The sequence below is a fragment of the Zonotrichia leucophrys genome, chromosome 9 (genome assembly GCF_028769735.1).
Source record: "Zonotrichia leucophrys gambelii isolate GWCS_2022_RI chromosome 9, RI_Zleu_2.0, whole genome shotgun sequence".
Taxonomy (NCBI): Eukaryota; Metazoa; Chordata; class Aves; order Passeriformes; family Passerellidae; genus Zonotrichia; species Zonotrichia leucophrys.
In genome coordinates, this window is record NC_088179.1 from 1,770,178 (window position 1) to 1,791,376 (window position 21,199).

The following is a 21,199-nucleotide window of genomic DNA, read 5'->3' on the forward strand; positions in this document are numbered from 1 at the left end:
AAATCCTGGAGGCAGATGAAATATACATATATGACTGATTCCATTAATCTTTATGAGTTTGCAAGTTTTTTGAACTTACCTTGTACCTTTGTCTTTTCTATTTTCTTTTCTGACACAGGATATTTTAGACAGAGATGGGCCACCAGTTCACCCAGGAATGCACAATTCTTTGGGTCTTCTTTCTGGGACTCTTTGAGTTGTGCTTTTTATGGTGGGGGTTTTTTAAGCCTCTTTTTTTTTAAAAAAAACCTTTTAATTATGATACCTTCAATTTACTGATTTGCTTTCTTTCTAAATGTTATGCTTATTGATTTTTGAAGATAACCATTACAGACATGTACTCATTACCATGTACCATGAAGTCATTTGGGAGTTCACAAAAGAACATTTGCCTAAGTAATGAGGGCTGACAGTTCACTGGCCTTTGCTCATGTGACAACACAAAGTACCATCATTAAAGTGAAGCACCTTGAAATCAATTATTATATCACTGCCTTGTTTTGATCACAGTAAATGATGAATTAAGCCCTTTTATATCTAACCCAGAGTCTGTAATTCAGCCACTTCTACATTTTCTGCAGCCTCCTGTCCCAAGTCTGGCTCCCCAGAAATGCCAGCAGAAATACTTTATCTTTGTTTTTCCATAGAATAAGTCCCAGATATGTTGAGGACTACAAGGCTAGGTATCCACAGAGGAGTGCCCATTGTAGCTGGCCAGTATGAAATGTTCCATGGTGGTTTGTGCTTTTGGCTGCTTAATGCATGGCCTCAAGTGATTTCTGTGTGCTTTTTCAGAACAAAACAGCCAGCAGTGAACAGGACTGTCTCTTCTCTTACCTCCTGTGAGATCCCACAGCTCTCTGCTGCCCAAGGAGCAAGAGGTGTGCCCACACACAAACCCCGAGGGACTGCCTAACACATGGGAGGCTCAGGTGTGTCTAATTAACTTCTTCACTGAGAGAAATATTCCACTTGGTTTAGAGGCATTATTATTTTTATATTTAATACATTTTTTCCTTTTGAAATGGCTGTGTGAGCCAGCCCTCTGGAGTCTGTTAGATGAACCCGCTTTTCTCACAAAAGGACATGAAGAAACCTGCAGGTACATAGAAGTGTTTCTGCACAGTTTGTTATCTATACATGGAAATTGATAACAGTGCAGGACTCCTGCTGATCTGTCCACCTTCAAGACAAACCTCATTTCTGAGGCAGAGTTGAGTACTGAGTAATAGCAGGGCTGGAGAAAGCTCCTGGCTCCCAGTATGGGCAAAAGGTAAAGGGAGAATGACCTATAGGTGTGCTCTGCGTCATCTTGGGGCCACCTTTTACTCTAGGATCAGTTTTGGGGATCCCAGTATGGAATGCAGCTGTTAACTGGGGCAAAGAGGTGCCATTGACATTTTCAGCCAGAAGAGGTTTGAATCTTGCTGCTGCTTCATGTGCTGTAAGGATGGAACCCATTGGTAAGTTCTGCTCTGCCCAAGGATGAGTGCTCAGGAGTTTACAGGGAGCATCCAACAGGAGGAATCATATTCCTATTAGCTCATTTTGCTCTGGGCAAGTACCAGCCTTGTGCTTTTGACTGTTCAGACAAAACAAACTGCTACTCTTAGTTCCTTGCCTGCCTGTGGATGGGAACATTTTCTTGTGAGTAACATCAGAAAGTCACTGCATTTACCAGTGCATTTACCCCAAAGAATTCCTGTTCTGCCTGTAAGAAAAGGTCAGGGAAGTAACCACTGTGTAGTGACTTAGCACATGCTGATGTTCTTAATTTGTTTTGATTTTTTTTATTTTTCAGATTTCACCCATGGCAAATATAATTTCTTCTTTGCATAGAAAAAAACTCAAGGCTCTGGGAGGTTAATGAACGTGTTTGTTCACACTGTTCTAATGGGTTACATGCCAGAGTAGGAGCCAAAAACATGAGTTCTCATTGTGGTTCTGACATGCAATGTAAGAGTGCTGTTCCCTGAGGTTCATTTTCCCAGACAGACAATGAACTATGGGGCTCTCCATCTGAGGTTAATTGGAGTCTCTGCACCTTTCCTTAAATTAAAGAAATTCCCTGAGGAAATTGATGCACCAAATGTGTCTCAAGAACTGTACATCCAATTTAAGGTGGAACTGAGAAAGACAAGTGCTAAAATCACCAGAGGAACACAGCAGTGCATACCAGGTGTGTGTGTCTACCATGGATGCTTTCCAGGGAAAAGCAAAGCCACTGCCACTCTCAAAAGTTTCTAATTCCTGAAAGATCTGACGTGGTTCACATTTTAGACCCAGTAGGACCAAGATACTTTCTAGTTCTGCACACCAAGTTACTCTGTAATGGAAAATATTGATTTTGCAGCTAGAAAAGTCTCCCCACCTGTGGCTGAGAGAACAGAGGGCAGGCACTGTAACAGTTTGTGCAATAGGATAAGGGAGCAGCCTCCTGCTGCCCCAGCACTTGCCTGCATCAGCAAATAATGAGTCATATGGAAAAAAGGCCTTTAGGTTTTAAAGGCTAGCTCTGAAACTGAAGGGGTGTCTCAGGCATAATTCATTCCTTCCTGCTCCTGGATGGAGGAACATCAGCAGAAACTCTTCTCCTTTTCTTCATGCCCTGTGGGCTACCCATGGAGCATCCATAACATTGTGTGAATGTACCTCAAAAAAGGGAAGGGCAGCATGATGTGGGAGCCCTGAGAACCCTGGGGCAGAACATGGGGTCCTGATGTGGGGACACCCTGTGTCCTCACCCCCCTGGGAGCAGGGTACAATGCCTGTGGGACCAGGGGGGGCAACCCCATAAGGATGGAGTCTCCTCTGGGGGTTTTCAGGTTCTGGGAGTTACCTTGGATCAGTGCTGCAGAGACAAAACTCCACAAGAAAACAGAGCAACCACTGTGAGTGAACAGGGCTCACATCTGGTGTAATCTCCTTCTGCTTGCTCTGGCAGATCCCTTTCATCCATATGTTGTTTTCTTGAAAACATGCAAGATAGCAAAGTAGTAGTCTGTCGTTGTAGGACATAATCCTGTAGGTGTAGGACATGGGCTTCTCTTCCTTTGGAATTTCTTATTTCTTCTAAAGTTAACTCTGAGTCTCCTTGAGGACATAATAAATGCAAATAAAACCTGTCTTTTTCTTACACAAGCAGAAGTATTTTCAGTTTGCTCTTTTAGGATGGTGGTGGTAGTTTATGCTGGGTTCCTGAGTTAATCATGACTTCACAGGCGTTCTTTCCAAAAAAAGACTGTTTATTTTCAGATGTAAAACTGAAGTGTAGGAAGACTTCCTACACTGAAGTCACAGTGCCTCTCTCAGTATCATAATGCAAAACATCATTCTGGTAAGTCAGGGGTTGTGTTTGGAGCTGTTCCATTTTGGAACCCCTGAGACAAGGTAGGCCAAATGCATTCTTTTTTCCCCCAGAGTTTGGGTATGACCAATTCCCGATGTTTCAAAGCCAAACTACATATTGCTCATAACTAAAACCAAACAACAAGAAGAACAAAAAAAGAAACCTGAAGAGGAAAGATTTAGATTCCTGATGGGAAAAGCATGAAATGGATCCTGTGTCATTAGGCTAAGCAGAAGAGCCAGTTACTCACTGCAATTAAAGATCTTCAGTCCAAGATATGAACTCCAGCACCACTATTAAAGAATGTCCTCGAGGCACCTCATCAGATCTGATGTATTCTGAGTGTTTTTGGAAAATACACATGGAATCAGGTGAGAAGCAAAGCCTTTAAATAACCTTACAAATTTGAAGTGTCAAAGAAGCACTTTTAAAGCATCTTTGGGAAAAGAAACAACATCCTTTGAAGTGGAGGCAGGTTGGATTTCAGAATGAAGCAGCTTTGCAGATTTAGACACCTGCTTAATTAGAGGATGAATGTGAAATCCTTAAAAAGCTTTTATGAGGCAGCACTTCAGAGAACAAGCATCCCTTCAGCAGAGGCAGAGAAGAGCTGTTGGCTATTATCTTTGGAGCTGGGTCAAAACTGAATATATTTGCAAAAAGCACTCTCCATACATAGTGGGATGAGCTGTATGCAATTCCTGGACCTCACATAGGAACCCTTTTGAAAGAATCAGGGACAGCTGGAGTTGTGGATGCTTTAGGAAGCAATATGCAAATCATTATGCAATCAAAAAATAAATTGACTAAGAAAAAATTGGGTAGGTAAACAGGAGGCACACAGTCACGTAAACACAATCAAGATACATTTTGTTGATGATACTGTTGTGCTTCAGTAGTCTGTGCACAGTCTTCAACCAATATTACCAGAACAGGAAGTAAAAGAGAGAAAACCTTCCCCATCAATTTCTGAGCAGGAAAAAACCCATCTGTTTTGATGGAGCAGTGAAGAGAAGGTCATGGAAATGAGCTTTAACAAATGCTTGTAACAGCAAAGGTCTCTGCTGTGCCACTTTAGGAAGAGACATCTGAAAAAAAAAAAAAAAGAGATTTGTTTTACCCCCCTCAAATGAAGGAAAACTGCAAAGTTTGTAACTGACAAGTGATGAGAACATGAAGCTGACAGAAGGGAGTTCCTTCTCCTTGTACACTGGCCTAGATGAAGACAGAGCAGCAACGTGCTCCTAATCAAAACCATGGAAAAAAGAAAGGCTTCTACTAAGCACACAGTGATTGCAAGAACCCTGTCAGTAGAGAACTCAGTTCTGACTGTTTATGTAGGAATGGAAGTTTTTTTGGAAAAGTCCTACCTGTTGTGGGAGGTGTGTGGCCTTTACCCAGGAGACCACTGCAGGTATTGCATCTCTTCAGAGGCACTGAGAGCTCCCAGGAGAGCAGGCAGGCACCTTCACACCTGACTGCGCTCATTTCAGGAAAGGAAAAACAACAATAACAGAGTTATGTGCTGAATAAACAGACATTTCTTTGCCAGACTATGGCTCAAACAGAGAGTTCCTCAGCAGTTCTCAATGCATCCTTTAGTCAGAGCATCATCTGAACAGATTAAAATACATTTAAGATTTTATAAGGTTTGTAACTTACATCACTGATGATGAAAAACACTCAGAGGGAAGGAACAGAAATTTTAATAGACAACAACAATTTCCTGCTGTGAATTATTTATTTTTATTCCCAATTGCAGTTCACTGTCTTTTACAAAGCACGCTGTTTAACTTTTCAAAGTAGCCTCGTTTTTCTTTTAAGACATTGTTCTCGGACTGTTTCTTTCAATTGCTTGGATTGTATTCAGTGCTGAAAACAAACTGAAGAAAATTGACAAATTTATGCAATAAAAATATAAGCAGATATACGGCAAATAAAACACATGCTTGGGAAATAGAAATACATATTAGAGCTTGAATACAGCCTAGGGCAAAACCAATCTATTTTGGAGCTTAAAATACCCAAGCTACAACTAATGTAAGATAAAAATGGAGCAGCCTATTAATTCCTGTAAAGTAAAATGAACTAAAACAGATGAGGAGGCCATAAACTAGTTATTTAAAAAGCTAAATGGCAAAGCACATATTTTACTAGAGTTCTATCCCAGTGTAGTGTAAACATTCATGCTGTGTTAGTTCTGATACCAAAGATCAGGAAGTAGCTGTATCATGCAACAAATTGCAAGGTTTGGCATACTGGCTTCCATTTTTATTCCAATAGGGCTCCATAGAATAAATGGGATACAACAAACATTTTCTGTAGTATTGCTGCTCCAAAAGCCTGGTCTCATTTCCAGCTGCAGTTTTTTGGGAGGAGGTTTCAACCCTGTTGCTCACCCCTAATGAAAAGCTCAAATAAGCCAGTTAAATGCATCTCCTCATTTTTCACTGACCCCCGCTGACTGCCTGCCTTTGGACTGCTTTGTGGACTTGTCTACAGCTTTTGCCTACACATGGTTTGTCATCTGTGAGCCATAATCCTGAGTTTTTTTCCAGCCCAAAACAGAACCAGAGGGTAGATGTGCTCTTCCGTGACAACCAGGTAAACTCTGACCCTTGCACCAAACCCAGCCCCGCTCAGGGGAACCTTTGTGAGGCCTAACATCCTGCTTTGGTTTCCTTCCAAGCTGGATGTTTAGCATAATATAGAATAACGTTTGTTTCTGTTCAGAAGAAATTTACTTTCTTCCCTATAGAACTGCAGCAGCTCAGGAATTTGTCATTTTGCTAATCTGGAAACTCCTGGATAATTTTACCTGAAACTGAGCACAAAGACACACAAGCTTCAGCTGAGGCAGAGCACAGCTGCCTGCTCTCTGCTGTGTAAGCTTCCCTGAAGACATCAAAGCTCCCATCAGTCTTCTCCAACGAGTCTCACTTAATTTTTGAGACCAGTTCAAGACTTGGATCCTGTTTTAACATGAAACAGAAAAATCAGGCTTGATCTGCCTCAAAGCTTGATCAGTATCAGTGAACCTTCTGTGAGAAAGAATTTCTACCCTAGGAGATACTCACAGGATAAATATCTCCTCATAGCCCAGCTATAAGGTGTAGAACCAGCTGCTGCTGGAAAAGGCCCCTGCTGTGTCCTAGAAAGGGAAAATGCCAGCAGACTCAGGGCATCCCAAGTCTTACAGATCTGTGTTACTCATCAGTGGCTGGGGCAATGCAAAAGGTAACCACATTCTGTAATCCTTGCAGTTGCTCTTGATTTTCTGCACCTGCAAAAAGATGGGCAGGAATTCCCATTCTTGGGCTGGATACGTATGTCAGGGTAAATTTACATTGTTAAATTGAAATCATGGAAACTGCACTGATCTCTAGGAGCTTAAAGTCTCTTCCCACATTTCACACCTCCAGAAAAGCATCTTTATTTTTGATTTCTCAATTTGGTATGCGTGGAGACTGTAAACATTTTTTTTCAGATCTTCTTTTTAGAAAGATCAAATTATTTTCCTCAGTATTTTGTGCATTTAAATAGAAAATTACTATTTACCTAGAAGCTTTCTTGCAAGATGGAAGCAATCTGGTTTAATTTCCACAAGTTTAACACAGTGCTCTCAACTTCTGAACTGTATATGCATATACAGAAATGTGAAAATTACACTAGTGTCTATATTCTTGAAGTCTTACTGCTTTCCTTTTCCATTACTGAATAAAACACGCTACAAATCTGGGATGCTGTAGTTAATTATGGGAAAGTGGTATCAGACTTCCTCCATCTTAACTGCATTTAAAATGTCAGTAACTATTTTAGGTGCAATAGCCTAAAAGCCTAGCCTGGCTCATAAACCCAGAAGATGTATGAAAACGTGCTTTTGCATTCCCCTGAAAAGTAATTTTTACAACTGTGTATTTGCAAAGAGTTCACAAAACTAGCAATGCCATTTATTTTTCAAATGAATTGTCCATAGCCTGTAGAATAATTCAAACAGGTGCTAATTAGGTGTACAGAAAGGCCACTGAGGGCAATTTATATATCCCCCTGCAAGAGAAAAAAACCTGTATAAATATTAATTGCTTATATTATACAACTAATTATTTTTAAGATGGCACTAAATTAACTGCAAATATTATAATTACAAAGTACTGAGTAATTTACTAAAGATTAATTGAAATGATTAAGTGCAAACAGAATAATTTTGCACTTTCTACATGGAAAAAAAGAGACCAACATGGTTGTTAGTGGGTATTTAATGAAGCACTTCAAGCACATTGAGAGAGCACCAGTGGCCTCTCCTTGATGTGCTCTTCTCCTGGAAGGGTATTACAGGATTTCCATGGCGGCAAATCCTGGCAGTGTTGGTAATGAGCAGAATGCCTAAACCAGAATGTCTATTTGGTAATGATCAGAATGCCTAATGACCAGAATGTCTATTTTAAGGACAGTGATATGGAGTGACACAAAAAATTTTCATCATGCTCTGTCCAGCAGCCTCTTCTCAAAGCTGCAGCAGCTGCCGCTGCTTCCTGAGCAAGGGCTGGAGCAGCTGCACGTGCACTTGGAATGCATCCCTTGCAACTGGCAAAAGGACACCCACTGCAGGCAAGATATTGGAAATATCACTGTGCAGCAATAGCTTTAATTCCCTTTGCTGAATGCAGTAGCAGCTTCCTGCATGCAGGCTTCCTGCTGTGCTGTGTGAAGGTACCCGGAGAAGGGAGAGGGACTCAAAAAATTGTTCTAGTCCATGGGTGATTTCCTTCCTAGGAGTACTCTCCATGTTAAATGCTGGATCTTTTTCTGAATTTATTCTCTGTTTATTACGATCTCTCACCCATCATTTATTTTTTTATGGCTTAATATTTAATACAATTCAAATGTAGAGAGTGACAATAAAACACAGAAGAGAATTCAGTATTGAGAATAATTCTAGACTTCTGAGGCAATGGGAGGAAGATAAACTTGTGTTCTTTTTGACTAACACATGTCAGAGCAGTAATGACATTGACTGGAAGATGTTTCCCTTTTCAGTGACATTTATGCCATATGTCATTGCAAGAAGCACAGAGAGCAGCAAAATGCAATAAATGAAAATAAATGCTTTGTACTTATGGCCAGTTTAAACATTAAGCCCTTACAATGTGCAAGATAGGGAATGTCTCCTACAGAGCTAAACCTGACCACGTGAGGAGACATGAGGAAAGCATGTATATCAACTGATTTCCCTTTAAAATGGGCAGACTGCTTATCAATTTTCAATAAAAAGCTGGAATCCCTCTAACACCATTCTAGCTAGGAAATTTTGGCAGTAAACTTTGTTTAAAGTGAAGAGTTCCATTCAGGAACGTAGGAAATTTCTGGATTTTGTGTGCTACTCAGTATCTCACTTCAATGTGTGTTTCAGCTCCTTTCACTTGAATAGACCTTGCTTAAACCTAATAATGTGCAATACTGAATATCTCAGCAAATATGGGCAAAAAAGCTTGACTAATATTAAAATCAAGTCTGTACACAACATCCATTAGGACAACATGAAGAAGACTCATAGAGAATGAGAGAGTTAAATTTAAATTTTCTCTGTATGTTGCAGTCTTGGTATCAAAAGGGAATGGGGCCATTTTAAACAGAGATCTGATTGAAGAGATCAGAGAGATGCGAATCTCACAGCCAGATACCCACGCACACAGCCTCTGAAGTCAGTGCAGCTGGACAGTATTATTTGTGTGCCCTTATCAAGCTCTGACAGACATTTTTACCTCAAAAGGTTCATTACTGAGAGATCAGAATCACAGTTCCTTATGCAATAAGGAAGCTGCACCAGAAGAGAGGGCACAGCACTGGCAATGTGCAAGCCAGAAACAAGTGAGAGAGGCCAGACTGTGTAAAGCATCTAAACTGCAAAAAAAAAATCCAATTCCTAGCAGGTGGCTGTGAAGTTATCTGAAAGTGCAGTCTCTTGATTCTCTGCTGCTCTTTGCCTGGCCAGTCTCCAAGAGATGATTTGGAGAGGTGTAAAAGCTGCTTGAAATGAGCTGAGCACACTGGGCTCAGAGCAGCCAGCTGGAGCTGCCATGCCCTGCACCCTGCAGCCACCCACGCCTCTGCCCACCCCTGCTCACCCTCCCCTGGCGCTGCCACAGCCACCAAGGGACTGGGGACACACAGACCTGCGCCTCTTACAGGAACACAGAGCCTGGAGAGCACTGAAACACCGAGAACTGACACTGTGCCCATGGCAGCTCTGTCTGATTTGGTAAAAAGCCTGCGTCACTCCCAACAGAAAATTGTACATTGATTTTACTCACAAATGCATGACAGCAGTTACTTTCCAATGCTGGCATTAACAAGTGTGGGCACAACAAAATATTCAAAGAAAGTCATAATAAAAGAATAAACAATCAGAAAGCAGTGGCTAAATGCAATTCATAACTGTTAGGCATGGCTACAGCAATGCTCTTAGACTGGTACCTTATTTTACACTGAGATTACATAGACAAGTTCAAAAGTATTTTGAATTTAGACCTTTGTAATTACATCATAATTACAGTGTCCTGGGTAACAAACTAAGACTTTGTAAAACAGATGTCTAATTCATCTGAAAATGAATGTTTCCTTTATCTGACACAGCCAGTGGTTTTACCTTTACTGGTATAGATGGTTTGTCTGATGGAAAACACTCGTTTGTAAAAATGTAAATGCAACTGATCCGGAGAGGAAAAAAATATCATAAACCAGCAGTAAAAATAAACTGCACTGCCCTCTAAAATGGCACAATTTTTGATGCTCATTGTGAACAGATTTCATGCTGGTTTGACCAGTTCTCTTCTTAGTGTAAAAGTGTTTTTGCATGAAATGTATTAATTGATGTAGAGCCCTCTTCCCTCATTCTGCAGCAAATTGTGTCTATCAAAACATTGGTTGAGTCCCATGAAATGAGCTGATTATATCTCACCCCACAATCTGAACTTGTTGTGTTTTGTTACAGGAATTTTGAAGGGGTTGTCTTGCTCGAGAGATGAATACAAATATTCGCCAACCAATCCCCAAATCCAAACCCTTGATTTTTCAGAGGTTTCTGTTTAGCAAAATGATGACATTTAGCAATAACAAAAATCTCCCTGGGTGAATTCTTGCATACTTGCCTCCTGTGGGATTTCTCCAGCTCCCTGTGCTGCAGCTGAACACGTGGCTGGCGAGAACATCGCTGCTAAAATCTTTTCCAGAGCAGAGCTCAGAAACACACCTGGCTCTGGCTGATCAGCTTCCCTCTCTGCAGGTGAGAAAAATCTGAAAACTCCCAACTGCACAGCTGACATCTGGCAGGATTGGAGCCCAGCCCTGAAACCTCATCCATAGGAATCCTGATGGCCACTCTCAGTGCCTGAATGATGACTGAGCACTGTAAGTGTGAGAACTCTAAACCAGCAGTCAGGCTGACAAGCACCAGGCAGGGATTGCTCCAGTGAATCCAGAGTGCTTGGTGGGGCAGGGGGCGAGTGTGAGCACCCAGGGCACATTTCTGTTTGTGCACACAGAGCTCCTGTCTGACTCAGCCATCACAGGGCAGGATTCTCTAAGAGTGCCAGGCATTACAGAGTCATTCCAGTGCACTAATGATGGGACGTGCACAGGTAAAACAGCCCTTTTCCAAAGGGCACCAAAGTGAATACAAGAAGCAGCATTTTTAATTATGGTTCCATAGACTGCTGCAGTTCACAAACCCTGGAAAACACAGGACAGCCATTTAAATACTTGTGGGAAAACTGATTTTCACTGATAGGACTGGGAAGCACTCCTTAGGGATATTAATATCCTTACTGTTGTGAAAAATCAGAGTTAAAATACAAAATACTTGATGTTAATGTAAGTATCTTCTCCATTTCATTTCCTTGTTTCAACATTAAAATTGAATTATCTTTTAGAATATTAATAAAATTTAATAATAAAAATTTAGCTGCTGCCACTTTAGAGACACTGCTTTTGTAGCTGGGTGCATCCATGATTCTGATCATACCTTTATGTTGTAAATATGATCTAGGAACCAAATCTGGAAATGAAACTAAAGCCCCACTTGGCAAACATAATTAGACATGTTCACTGATACTGTCTGCAAATGTGCAAGTGCAGTGAGCCTTTGTTCACTTTATTGTCTGCTTGTTCTGTACCATTGTCACCTCCTGTGTGGTGGCACCCAGCAGTAATCCTGGTCCATGGCCCCTTCTGTGAGCCTGGCTTCTGTAATAACCAAAGTTGCCAATAAAAAGCCTGGAGCTGCTTAGTGAGACACAGGGCTCTTCTCTTCAGTAATCTCAGTGACTGGGTAAGTATCAAAGAGATGTTTTACAAAAACCAAAGGCAAGTGTTTTACATTAAATCTTACAAAACTGTACATAAGAATAGTCTACAACATGAAAATGGCCATTAAACAGTTGTAATAGTTATGAAATGTAGTAAATATAACAATTCTAATGTTTCATATATTTATCATATTAATCGCCGTATTCATACAGTTGTGTTTGTATACATATATTCAATGGCACTGTAAACAGTTGTTGGAAAACACACATTAACTCTTAACCCATTAGAAGTTATTATAGTACTTTTTCATCCAAAAAGTTAAAATGCATCAATGTATCATTGACTTAAAAAAAATAGCCTTGTAATATAATGCACATTTGACATATTCTAGGGTAGCAATCAAGATGAAGCATAACAGAGAATGATCTAGATTTCAGAATGTTTTACATTTACACCTAACGTGATACAAAATTTTAAACATTAAATGTAATTAAATAATACACAGTTTATGAAACAGTTGATTTCATAGTTGATTTCATAGATCCATAATGCACAAAATCTAGTTAGTGTCTAATGGGAGTTCCCAATAATTTATATTTCTGGGACCTTTGTGGAAAACTTAAGTTGGTTTCTATGTAACATCTCATAGGTAAAGTAAGTTTGAACTGAATTATCTTTTTTTTCTTTCTTTCTTTTTTTTTTTTTCTGTACAGAGCTGCATTTAGGTGGATAAAACATTATTATATTTATTTATGTTTCCCTTTGCTGGACATTCATCCAATAAGCCTTGAGCATATGCTTAAGCATCTGGTAATGACATTTTGTGGGGCAGGGAAACTCACTATCTATGTCTCTCAGTAAACAAAGTGGTTCTATTTTTTTCCACAGTTAAGGCAACTATACTGATATATTAGACACACCATATGTTTTTATGTTGTTTCCTACGATCTAAACAATAAGAGTGAAAAGAAGTTTCAGACATGCTTTGATCTTCTTGACCACTCAGGAATTCCATCAAGCTGGTAGAGAGCACTTCACCCTCCAGGAGAGCAACCTGGTACCTGGGCTGGTGGGAGGGGTCCCTGCCATGGCAGGATTTGATAATCTTTAGGGTCCATCCCAACCCCATAACATTCAGTCATTCTGTGAACCGGAGTACAGCTTGTTAGCTGCTCACTTAAAAAAACAAAGTATGGATTGCCTTGAATTTGAAGACTGACCATTCATATAACTTACCAGAAAAATTAAACAAATAAACAACAGCCAGTCAGATTCTAGCAAATGAAATTGATAAAAACAGTAACACACACATACACAATTTCTGGGTTTTTAGTTATTTCTACCCCATAACTTGAGCTACACAGACCCTTGTGATCATCCTCGCTGTACCTTGGCTGGGCTTTGCCAACAGCTATCTTCAGCCATTGAAAGTGATGACACTTGGTATCTGCCAGCTCCAGCATTTCACTCCTTATTTACCCTAACAAATCACATCAACTAGAGAGCCATTTCCATTTGTTTCCAGTCGGGTAAGGCTGCAGGTATCAGTGACAGTGAGCAGGAGCACAGCAGGGCAGGGCAGCTACAGGGGACAATGCCACAGAGCTGCCAGGGCTGCCAGGACAGCAAGGGGGGCACTCAGGGCTGGGCTGCTCCCAGTGCCAGTCACACTGTGCTTGGAGGATGACTTGACAGTGCTTGTGCTGGTTGTGGTGTCAATCTTTTTCACCGTTGGTTTTGGTTCATTTCTGTTTTCTGCATGGGTTTTCTTGTCCTTGAGTACATCTGAAAACATGAAAGTGAACATGAGATTAATCACACATCTTTTAAATGGTGCTTGAGCATATTTAAATATTGCTGGAACTTGGTGTACACTCACTGTGAATAACTGAAACATGGATGGAGACTGCTGGGGCCCTTGCACTCATGTTTTAGCTGGGCTCAGTGTAGCTCCTCTGTCCTCAGCACCCTCTGTTGTGCTCAACATGTCCCTGCCTGCCTGGTGGCTGCTCACAGACACAGCCTGAGCAGAATAACAGCTGTTCTGCATTGCAGTGGCTGGGCTCAGAACCTGATCTCCCACAGAAAGCACCTTCAGTTTCACCTGGGCTAGGAACTAGCTGATGCTTTAAAACGTGCAGTTAGGATTGAGCGGATTTGTAACACATCACAGTGAAACCCCCTCCAGGCTGGCGGGTGCTGCAGGAGCCTGGATATTGACTTAACAGAACCCCAGAATGGTCTGGGTTGGAAGGGACCTTAAAGCTCATCTTGTTCCATCCCTGCCATGGCAGGGACACCCTGCACTGTCCCAGGTTGTCCCAAGCCCATCCAGCCTGGCCTGGGACACTTCCAGGGATAGGGCAGCCACCGCTTCTCTGGGCACCTGTGCCAGGGCCTCAGCACCCTCTGAGTACTGAACTTCTCCTGGTATCTAACCTAAATCTCTCCTCTTTTCATTTTAAATCACTACCCCTCGTCCTTTTCACTGTCTGCCTGTGCAAAGGGTCACTCTCCTCCCTCTTTTTTTAAGTCTCCTTTAAGCACTGGAAGGCTTTTCCCTCAAGATGCATTTTGAGGCAATGCCATGTATTCTTATATAAAGAATTGGATTCAGAAGAAAGGAGTAGCCCTTTATTGCAATACCATGGATTTGTTTTTTTATAGGGAGAAAATAATAAATCTTCAGTTATGAAGACATTTCCAAGCTATTTGCAAATATTACTGAGACCATATTGCCCTTAAACCCTCTCATTGGCATTGTGGAGAAAAAGCAAACAAACAAACCCAAAGACTGTTTCATCTGCTGAAGGGATGATGATTTTATAGTCAATCTGTAAAAGCATACCTGAGTGCTCAGAAAGAACTAATGCCTACCTGGGAGAATTTATAATTAACAATAAATGTTCAGGTCCAAGTCTGAAGGATTTGTGTTACTAATGAATGCAGTGCACATACAAAAGAAAGCAAAAGGCATGGATTTGTAATGCAGATGAAACAGCAGTCCAATCTTAAAATGAAAACTCTGAATCACAGAAGCAAGTTCCTGGCAGAAACTGGAAAGATGGAAAGTATTCCAGAAATGTAAATGCAATCTGAGATCATTGTCTGCATGTCAGTAGTTCTGAACAACCATCAATAAATTCACTTGATACTAAAAATGAGCTATTGTATTGGGAAAGCACACATCTTTCTTTTGCCAGAATAAACTGTGAAAGAAATGCAATGAATCCCTCCATTTTATCATAATATCAACATTAATCCCAGAGGAATGTGAGACTCCTACACCTGACTCAAGAGGGACTGCAGGGAAGGGACAGCAGCTGGCAAGGCATACTTTGGGAAAAGGGTATTCTGACATTGTGCTTGAAATTCCTTATGGCAAAGTGCAGGCAGGGCTCCTCTGTGATTGCAACCTGCAGTGGAGCTCACAGAAAGGAGGGGGAGAAAAAGCATGCTCCAAGTGTTTAGAAAATATCAGTATTCTGAGGACATTTAAAGAAAAATGGACAACCTTCAGACTGTCATTAAAGTAAATTAAGAATAAATCATGGAAATAGGTGTGTTCTGACACTGCCTCGAGTCCTTTCCATCACTGTCACTCTCCTTTGCAGCTGCACTAAAGGCACTATTTCTCTGCTGCCTCTTATATCATCCCAGCCTGCTGACTTCAGCTCTCTGGGGCCAGCTGATTAAATTAAGACCTCACTCAGGTAAATCCATTCCCTCTTTCAGCTGGCCATGTCCAGCATTGTAACTTGATTGGCGTCTATAAATCGGGCAGACTGAAATGTATTAATTCGTTTATTTTCTTACTATTGACTTTAACAAAAATCTAGGCTAAGATTTAATGCTATCAGAGAGACTGTTGGTTTTTAAAAGCTTTCCTCTCAGTCACTGCTTAATGCACTACATAACAAGCATTAAATAATACATTAGAAAATTCTGCCTCTATCCTTTCCAGGGGAAGGGCTCCATTCTGAATTCTCTCTCTGTCTTCACAGCAGAGGATCTTCTGATGCTATTCATGGCCAATTCTAATTTGGGATCTAATTGTGCAAAATTGGCATTTTATTTATAATGCCTTGTTTTCTATTTCTTAAAAATAAATAAAAATAGCTTAACTTTCAATTCAGTTCAAAATCTTTTTCAATCCTCTATTTGGTTTTTAAGGCACAAATTTCAGCAGTATAAAGATTTCCCATTTTATTCCAGTTTCCTCAGAGTTCCTGTTGCTTACTCACTCCACGATTTTGGCTGAGAGACTCTGAGTTAAATGAGTTTTTCCCCTTAAATCTTTTCCTCTGAGTCAGAGATGGTTATGTTCAGTCTACTACTGACATTCAAAAGGCAAAAAAGTACTGATCATGCTAGGGAAGAAAAAAGTGTTAGTGTGAAGACTAGCACAGAAATGAAACTTCAGTCTCAACAGAGCAAACCCCAGATGTTCAGCACCCATGAATTCAGCCCCTGGATTATGACTTCATGAAACCAACCCACCAAACCCCACAGCTTTGGGTTGTTCTCCTGTTTACCTTCTGACTTTTAAAGGCTTTATGGTTGCCCACTAGAAGCTTTCTCCATTGCTAGAAACTTCCTTCCACCATCTCTGTGTTCCAGAAATGGAGTGGCTGACCCCTCTGGAGGCTCCAGCTCCCCTCAGCCCGACAGGGAATGGCCTTTGGAGCCTGGCACATGGATTTTGTTCTGAGCTGTTTATTGTCACTGCACCATGGTGCTGATCCAGCCTCTGCAGTGGTGGCTGTGCTGCTCCCTCACCCAGCTCTCAGTGAGGATATTCAAATCCTGCCAAAGAGGGTGCTTAGTGAAGGAAGGCAGCTGAGTGCCCAAGCAGCCTTTCTGAGCAGCCCTTTGGGACTCCTGCCCAGGCCAGGGTCTGCTGGGGTCACTGGAGATGGCTCACGGCTCCTCCAGCCCCGTGATTACAGCTCAGCTAGTCCAGGGGATTGAGTCCACCTCCTCAGCTGAACTCTCATCTCTGTTAACTCTGCTGAGCTCACATCTTGACAATATAAACAAAATATAGAATGAAAATGGCTTGACCTTGCTGTTGAGTGTTCAGGATTATCTTCAGCTCCGAGCTGTAACCACAGATTGCTGCCCAGGAATGCCCGTGCTGCTCTGACAGCACCAAGCTACTCATAAATACTTCTGTGGATCAATACTGCTCCTCAGAGAGACCAGCTCAGGATGGCAGGAGAACCAAAACTGCCACTGAAAGCTAATTTAGGAACAGGAAACCTCCCTTACAATGAGGGCTGATTATGCTTTTCAAATACATTCAGTGAGTACACCTGAGTCAGAGGCAGTAAAGATTCTGGGGCAAGAAAATGCCACTATAATATTTCATCAGACAGAAGTTCAAGTCATACTGACACCAAGCTGTCAGCTCCCCCTTCCCAGGCCAAATCATTTTCAGTTTGCTGCTGCTAGGGATTATCAAAGCCATAACTATTTACTGGTGTTCCTGCATGCTATTGGTCTCTAGTGAGTGATATCATCAGGGTCTGCTTTAATCTGTTCATTTTTCCTACTGTCCTGCCAAGGGATGAACAAGTTCAGCTACTTAACAGAAACCTCCTTCCATTTTTGTCCTTCTCTTGATCTGATTTGAGCTCAGCCCTTTCTCTGTGATGGTAAATGATGACCTCTGCTCGTCAGGCACTGCACTCGTGACTGCTAACAGCCTGCGTGCCTCTGAGGCTGCACATCCTCTCACCAGGCAGGGGCACAGCCCTGAGAGGGGAGGCAGAATGAAAACAAACACAGAGATTTGCCAGAGCAGCCCTGTAAATGTTAATTACAGCAGCCTGGCTGCTAATGGAGTGGGGCACTGACAGCAGAGAATCCATGCTCATCAATCCACCACGGGGATTCTGGACACGTTTCCATCAGCTTAACCTGGAGCTGCTGGAGGGAACCTTCAACCCAGCTATTTGGGGATACAAAAGAAGCAGAGATTGTTTATTTCTGCTCTCCCCACGTTAATTACATCCAGTCAGACCATATCCAGACTCTTCTTTTCTTGTCTTTCCTTCTAGACTTCCATGCAACCACTGTGCTTTGAAAAGCCAGACTGTCAGCATCTATGACAGCAAATTAATGCCTTGGTTTTGAATGGCTCATCATAGATGCAATGACACCACAGTGCAGCTCTGAAGGGAACTGGTCAGCACCTGCAGTTACTCTCCACGTTGGAGCTCAGTTGCTTGATAAATTTCCCCTTGATCACAGGCTTGGGTTTGGCTGACAGCTTCATAAGAAATTAAAGCTAGGTGCAACTTGGTGGAACAGGCTCTTAAATTACAGTAGATGCTGCAGTGTTATTATTAGCTTTTTATCACCTCGGGTAGCAAAAGCTGAAATTACTTTTACATATTCAAAGGAAGAAGCTCTGAAATTGCAAAACAATGCTGTCGCCATAAAATGTACCAACAATTTCCAAATAATCCATTATCTTGACATTAAGACCAGCAGTAATTATTTCCAGTTACAGCTGCAGCAGACAAATGGAAACAGGAATGTTGTGGAAATGGGAATGTGAGAGCTCCTAAAGTATGAGAACTCGTGATGCAATTCTCCAAATCCTGGAGCCTGTTATTTTGGTCTGTATAATGCCAGTCAGTAAAAGGTGGGTGTAATGTTTGATTTGTGCAGCCAGAAGGAGGGAGCAATGAACAGCTCTGTGTGTACTGTTCTACCATTTTCTATTTCAGCCTGAGAACGTGGCATCCAGAGAAGCCTTTTCCCCACATACCTTTTAATGGAAACCTGGTGTTAGGAGGAAAAGAGAAGTCTTTAATCAGAAAAAGAAAGAACTCCAGGAGTTTTAAGTGCATCCGCTGAATTCCTGAGTGGCATTTGGTTCAGATCAGCCTTTCCAGAAGATCTGTGGGACAACATTATGGGGGAAAGCTGATGTGTCCCAGTTCGATTCTGAGATCTTTCCATTTCTCTCTTTAAAAACTTTTTCTGTTTTAAAAGAATGAGTGAGAGGATAATCATAAATTGGGACCAGATTATCTATTTCCACGTTTTAGTTCTATATTAAGCTCTATGTGATCTTTGGCAGATTGCCATTCCCTGTGGACCAGTGAGAGAGCTACTTTACTTCCTGCACATTTTGCACATTCTGGATGCAAATTCTTTTGTCTGAGAGCCATACCCACTCTCCAAAAGAAATAACACTGGCTGGAACTTTCAGGAACTAATTCAAATGCAATAAAGAAAAGGCAGGAACAGCCATGAGACAGTTAGAGATGTCAGGTGCCTGGAAGCCACACTTACATGAAATGGCAGCTCCTTCCCCTTTTCCCAAACGCTTTTTAGTCCATACACATCTGAGTGCAATGTACACATGCACAGAGAGAGCAGGACATTATCTCAGCTGTCCTGCTCTAAGGAAACCTGCCCCTGTATTTCTTTGGCTTCTGATACACAGTGGCCATAGCAAACCCTGCAGGATTTTCAGGAGCCACAATACACCTGTATTAGTTCTGGGTTTAAAAGTAAACCTGCACGTAGAACTGCTCCTGCCATGGTAAATGTCAAGCAGGAACAATCCATCTTTTCCTTGGGAAGAAATAATCCAACCTAGAAACCCTCATGTGATTCAGCAGTACTGCCATTAATCAATCAGTCATTTGCAAGAAAAGGTTTTGTCATGTTGTTTATATTAATATGGGACTTACTCAAATGCAGACAAGCTGAAAGTATAAGCTTAAAACATGCCAAACATATTTTACATTTCCTGGAAACATCTGTTTTTAGTCTAGTCCTAGGCACATGTTTGTGGTCGCATGTTTATGCTTGTTTAGTGTGCCAGATACCTCGTATGTAGTGTAGCACAGCTGACATGATATCCTGAAACACAGCATGGAAGTATCTGTAAAACATGATGTTCCCAGTAAATCTGTGCAACATTTGTTGTAACTTTCTTGTAATAAAAGAAACAACTCAAAAGCCCTGTGACAGCCTTCTGCCTGCACTGTATGGTGCAATTAATTAGCAAAGTTTGGGAATTGTGTACATGCCTGAGTGGTGCTATCAGGGAGACTGAGAGCGATCCTGATCCCGCCTGCCTCACTTGTCCAAACTCCCATTAAACTTAATGGCAGTTTGGGGGGATGCAGGAATGCAGGGCTGACCTTTATGGGTAGAGATGAATGTGAGCTCCAGACTTCAAAGATTAGGTGCCCCTGCCAGTCTGGAGTGTGCAAGTGATCAGCACGCCAAGTGCTGAAGGCATCTGCTAAATATCACGCCACAGCTCAAAGCTGTAATTAAGAAAAATATAAACTGGCTCGAGGAAGAAAAATATTAGTAATAATTGAAAATGCTTTGGCTCTTGCTTTTGTCCTGATGATCTCATTAGTTTTGGTTACAGAAACAGTTCTCACACTGCCTGACGTGGGGCATGCTTTGTTTGTGCTCTCCTTCTACCCACATCTTTCCCAGTTAACTTTTATTGCTCAATACAAAGGTCAAATCGAAGGCTTAATTAAATTGTATGTGGGGAAACTATAAACTTATTTTGGAAGGGAGTACAAAAATATTTAAAGCCATCCCAACTCCTCTCCCCCAGACACTCCTTAATTTCTTGTGAAGAAAAGGAGCATGTGTTATTGGCACTCTTTCCCTTAAGGAGAAACTGCTTCTTTTCTGGCTTCAAAATTTACATTTCAAGAATATCCCACCTTTTCACAACCTGCTAATTGTATTTGCAATTGGCATTTGTAATGAGGATTTTAATTTAGCTCTGCTGCTATAAACACAGAGAGCTCCATTTTGTAACAGGCCTGGATATGATCTTATACTTCACCAGTGTAATTCACCTTACAGCCAGGATTGGAAGTTCCCTTAAACTCTGCTTAACTTTAAACAGAACTTGGAGCACCAAGATAAATACTGTTATCCATCTGCTTAAGTTAGGCATGCCTCTCAGGTCTAGATCTGAAAAGTAATTCTGAAAACACTGGCATTTACACTTTCTTCGTGCCATGAGAAGACAAGCACATAGCTCGAGAGTCAGGTCAGGTCTGAGTAGGCTACAACCTGTGTGCAGCAAGGCCAATCCCGAGGAATTTCAGCTTTCCCTGTGCCAGGCTGCTGCCTGAGCTGTGTTCACGCACCAGTGAGGTTCTCAATGCCCCCAGCCAGCTGTTGCCCAGCCTGGGGGCAGAAGGATTCTCTGGACCCTTCCCCATCTCCAGAAGCCCTCCATGGTGTGTGTTTGTGCCCTCCATGGTCCGTGTTGGTGCAGCTGGCTGCACACAGAGCCCTGGGAGCTGTGTGGAGCTGGGGATGCTCTGCAGGTCTGCTCTCCTCATCCAGACCCTGCCAGCCTGTGAGTGCAGGGGAGCAGAGAGGAACCTGCCAGGCAGATCAGGCAGATGGCACCAGGGCTCAGAGCCTTCCTGAGAGTGATTTACAAGGGCTGCTTGCCCAGGTCTCTCCTGCACTGCCCACTCAGAGCAGCCGTGCAGGGAGGGACATCTCAGCCTGAAGCAGGCTCTGCCTGGATAC

At 41.8% G+C, this 21,199-nt stretch overlaps 1 protein-coding gene across 2 annotated transcripts in view; it reads right to left on the reverse strand.

The window, feature by feature from the left end:
• Window positions 1-9,634: 9,634 nt before the first annotated feature.
• LOC135451489 (glypican-5-like) overlaps window positions 9,635-21,199 on the reverse strand; it is a 366,422-nt gene continuing 354,857 nt past the window's right edge. For both annotated transcript variants that reach the window (XM_064720749.1, XM_064720748.1), the window contains one exon: window positions 9,635-13,438. In XM_064720749.1, the coding sequence (XP_064576819.1) occupies window positions 13,236-13,438 (203 nt within the window). In that variant the 3' untranslated portion in view covers window positions 9,635-13,235. The remainder of the gene's footprint in view (window positions 13,439-21,199) is intronic.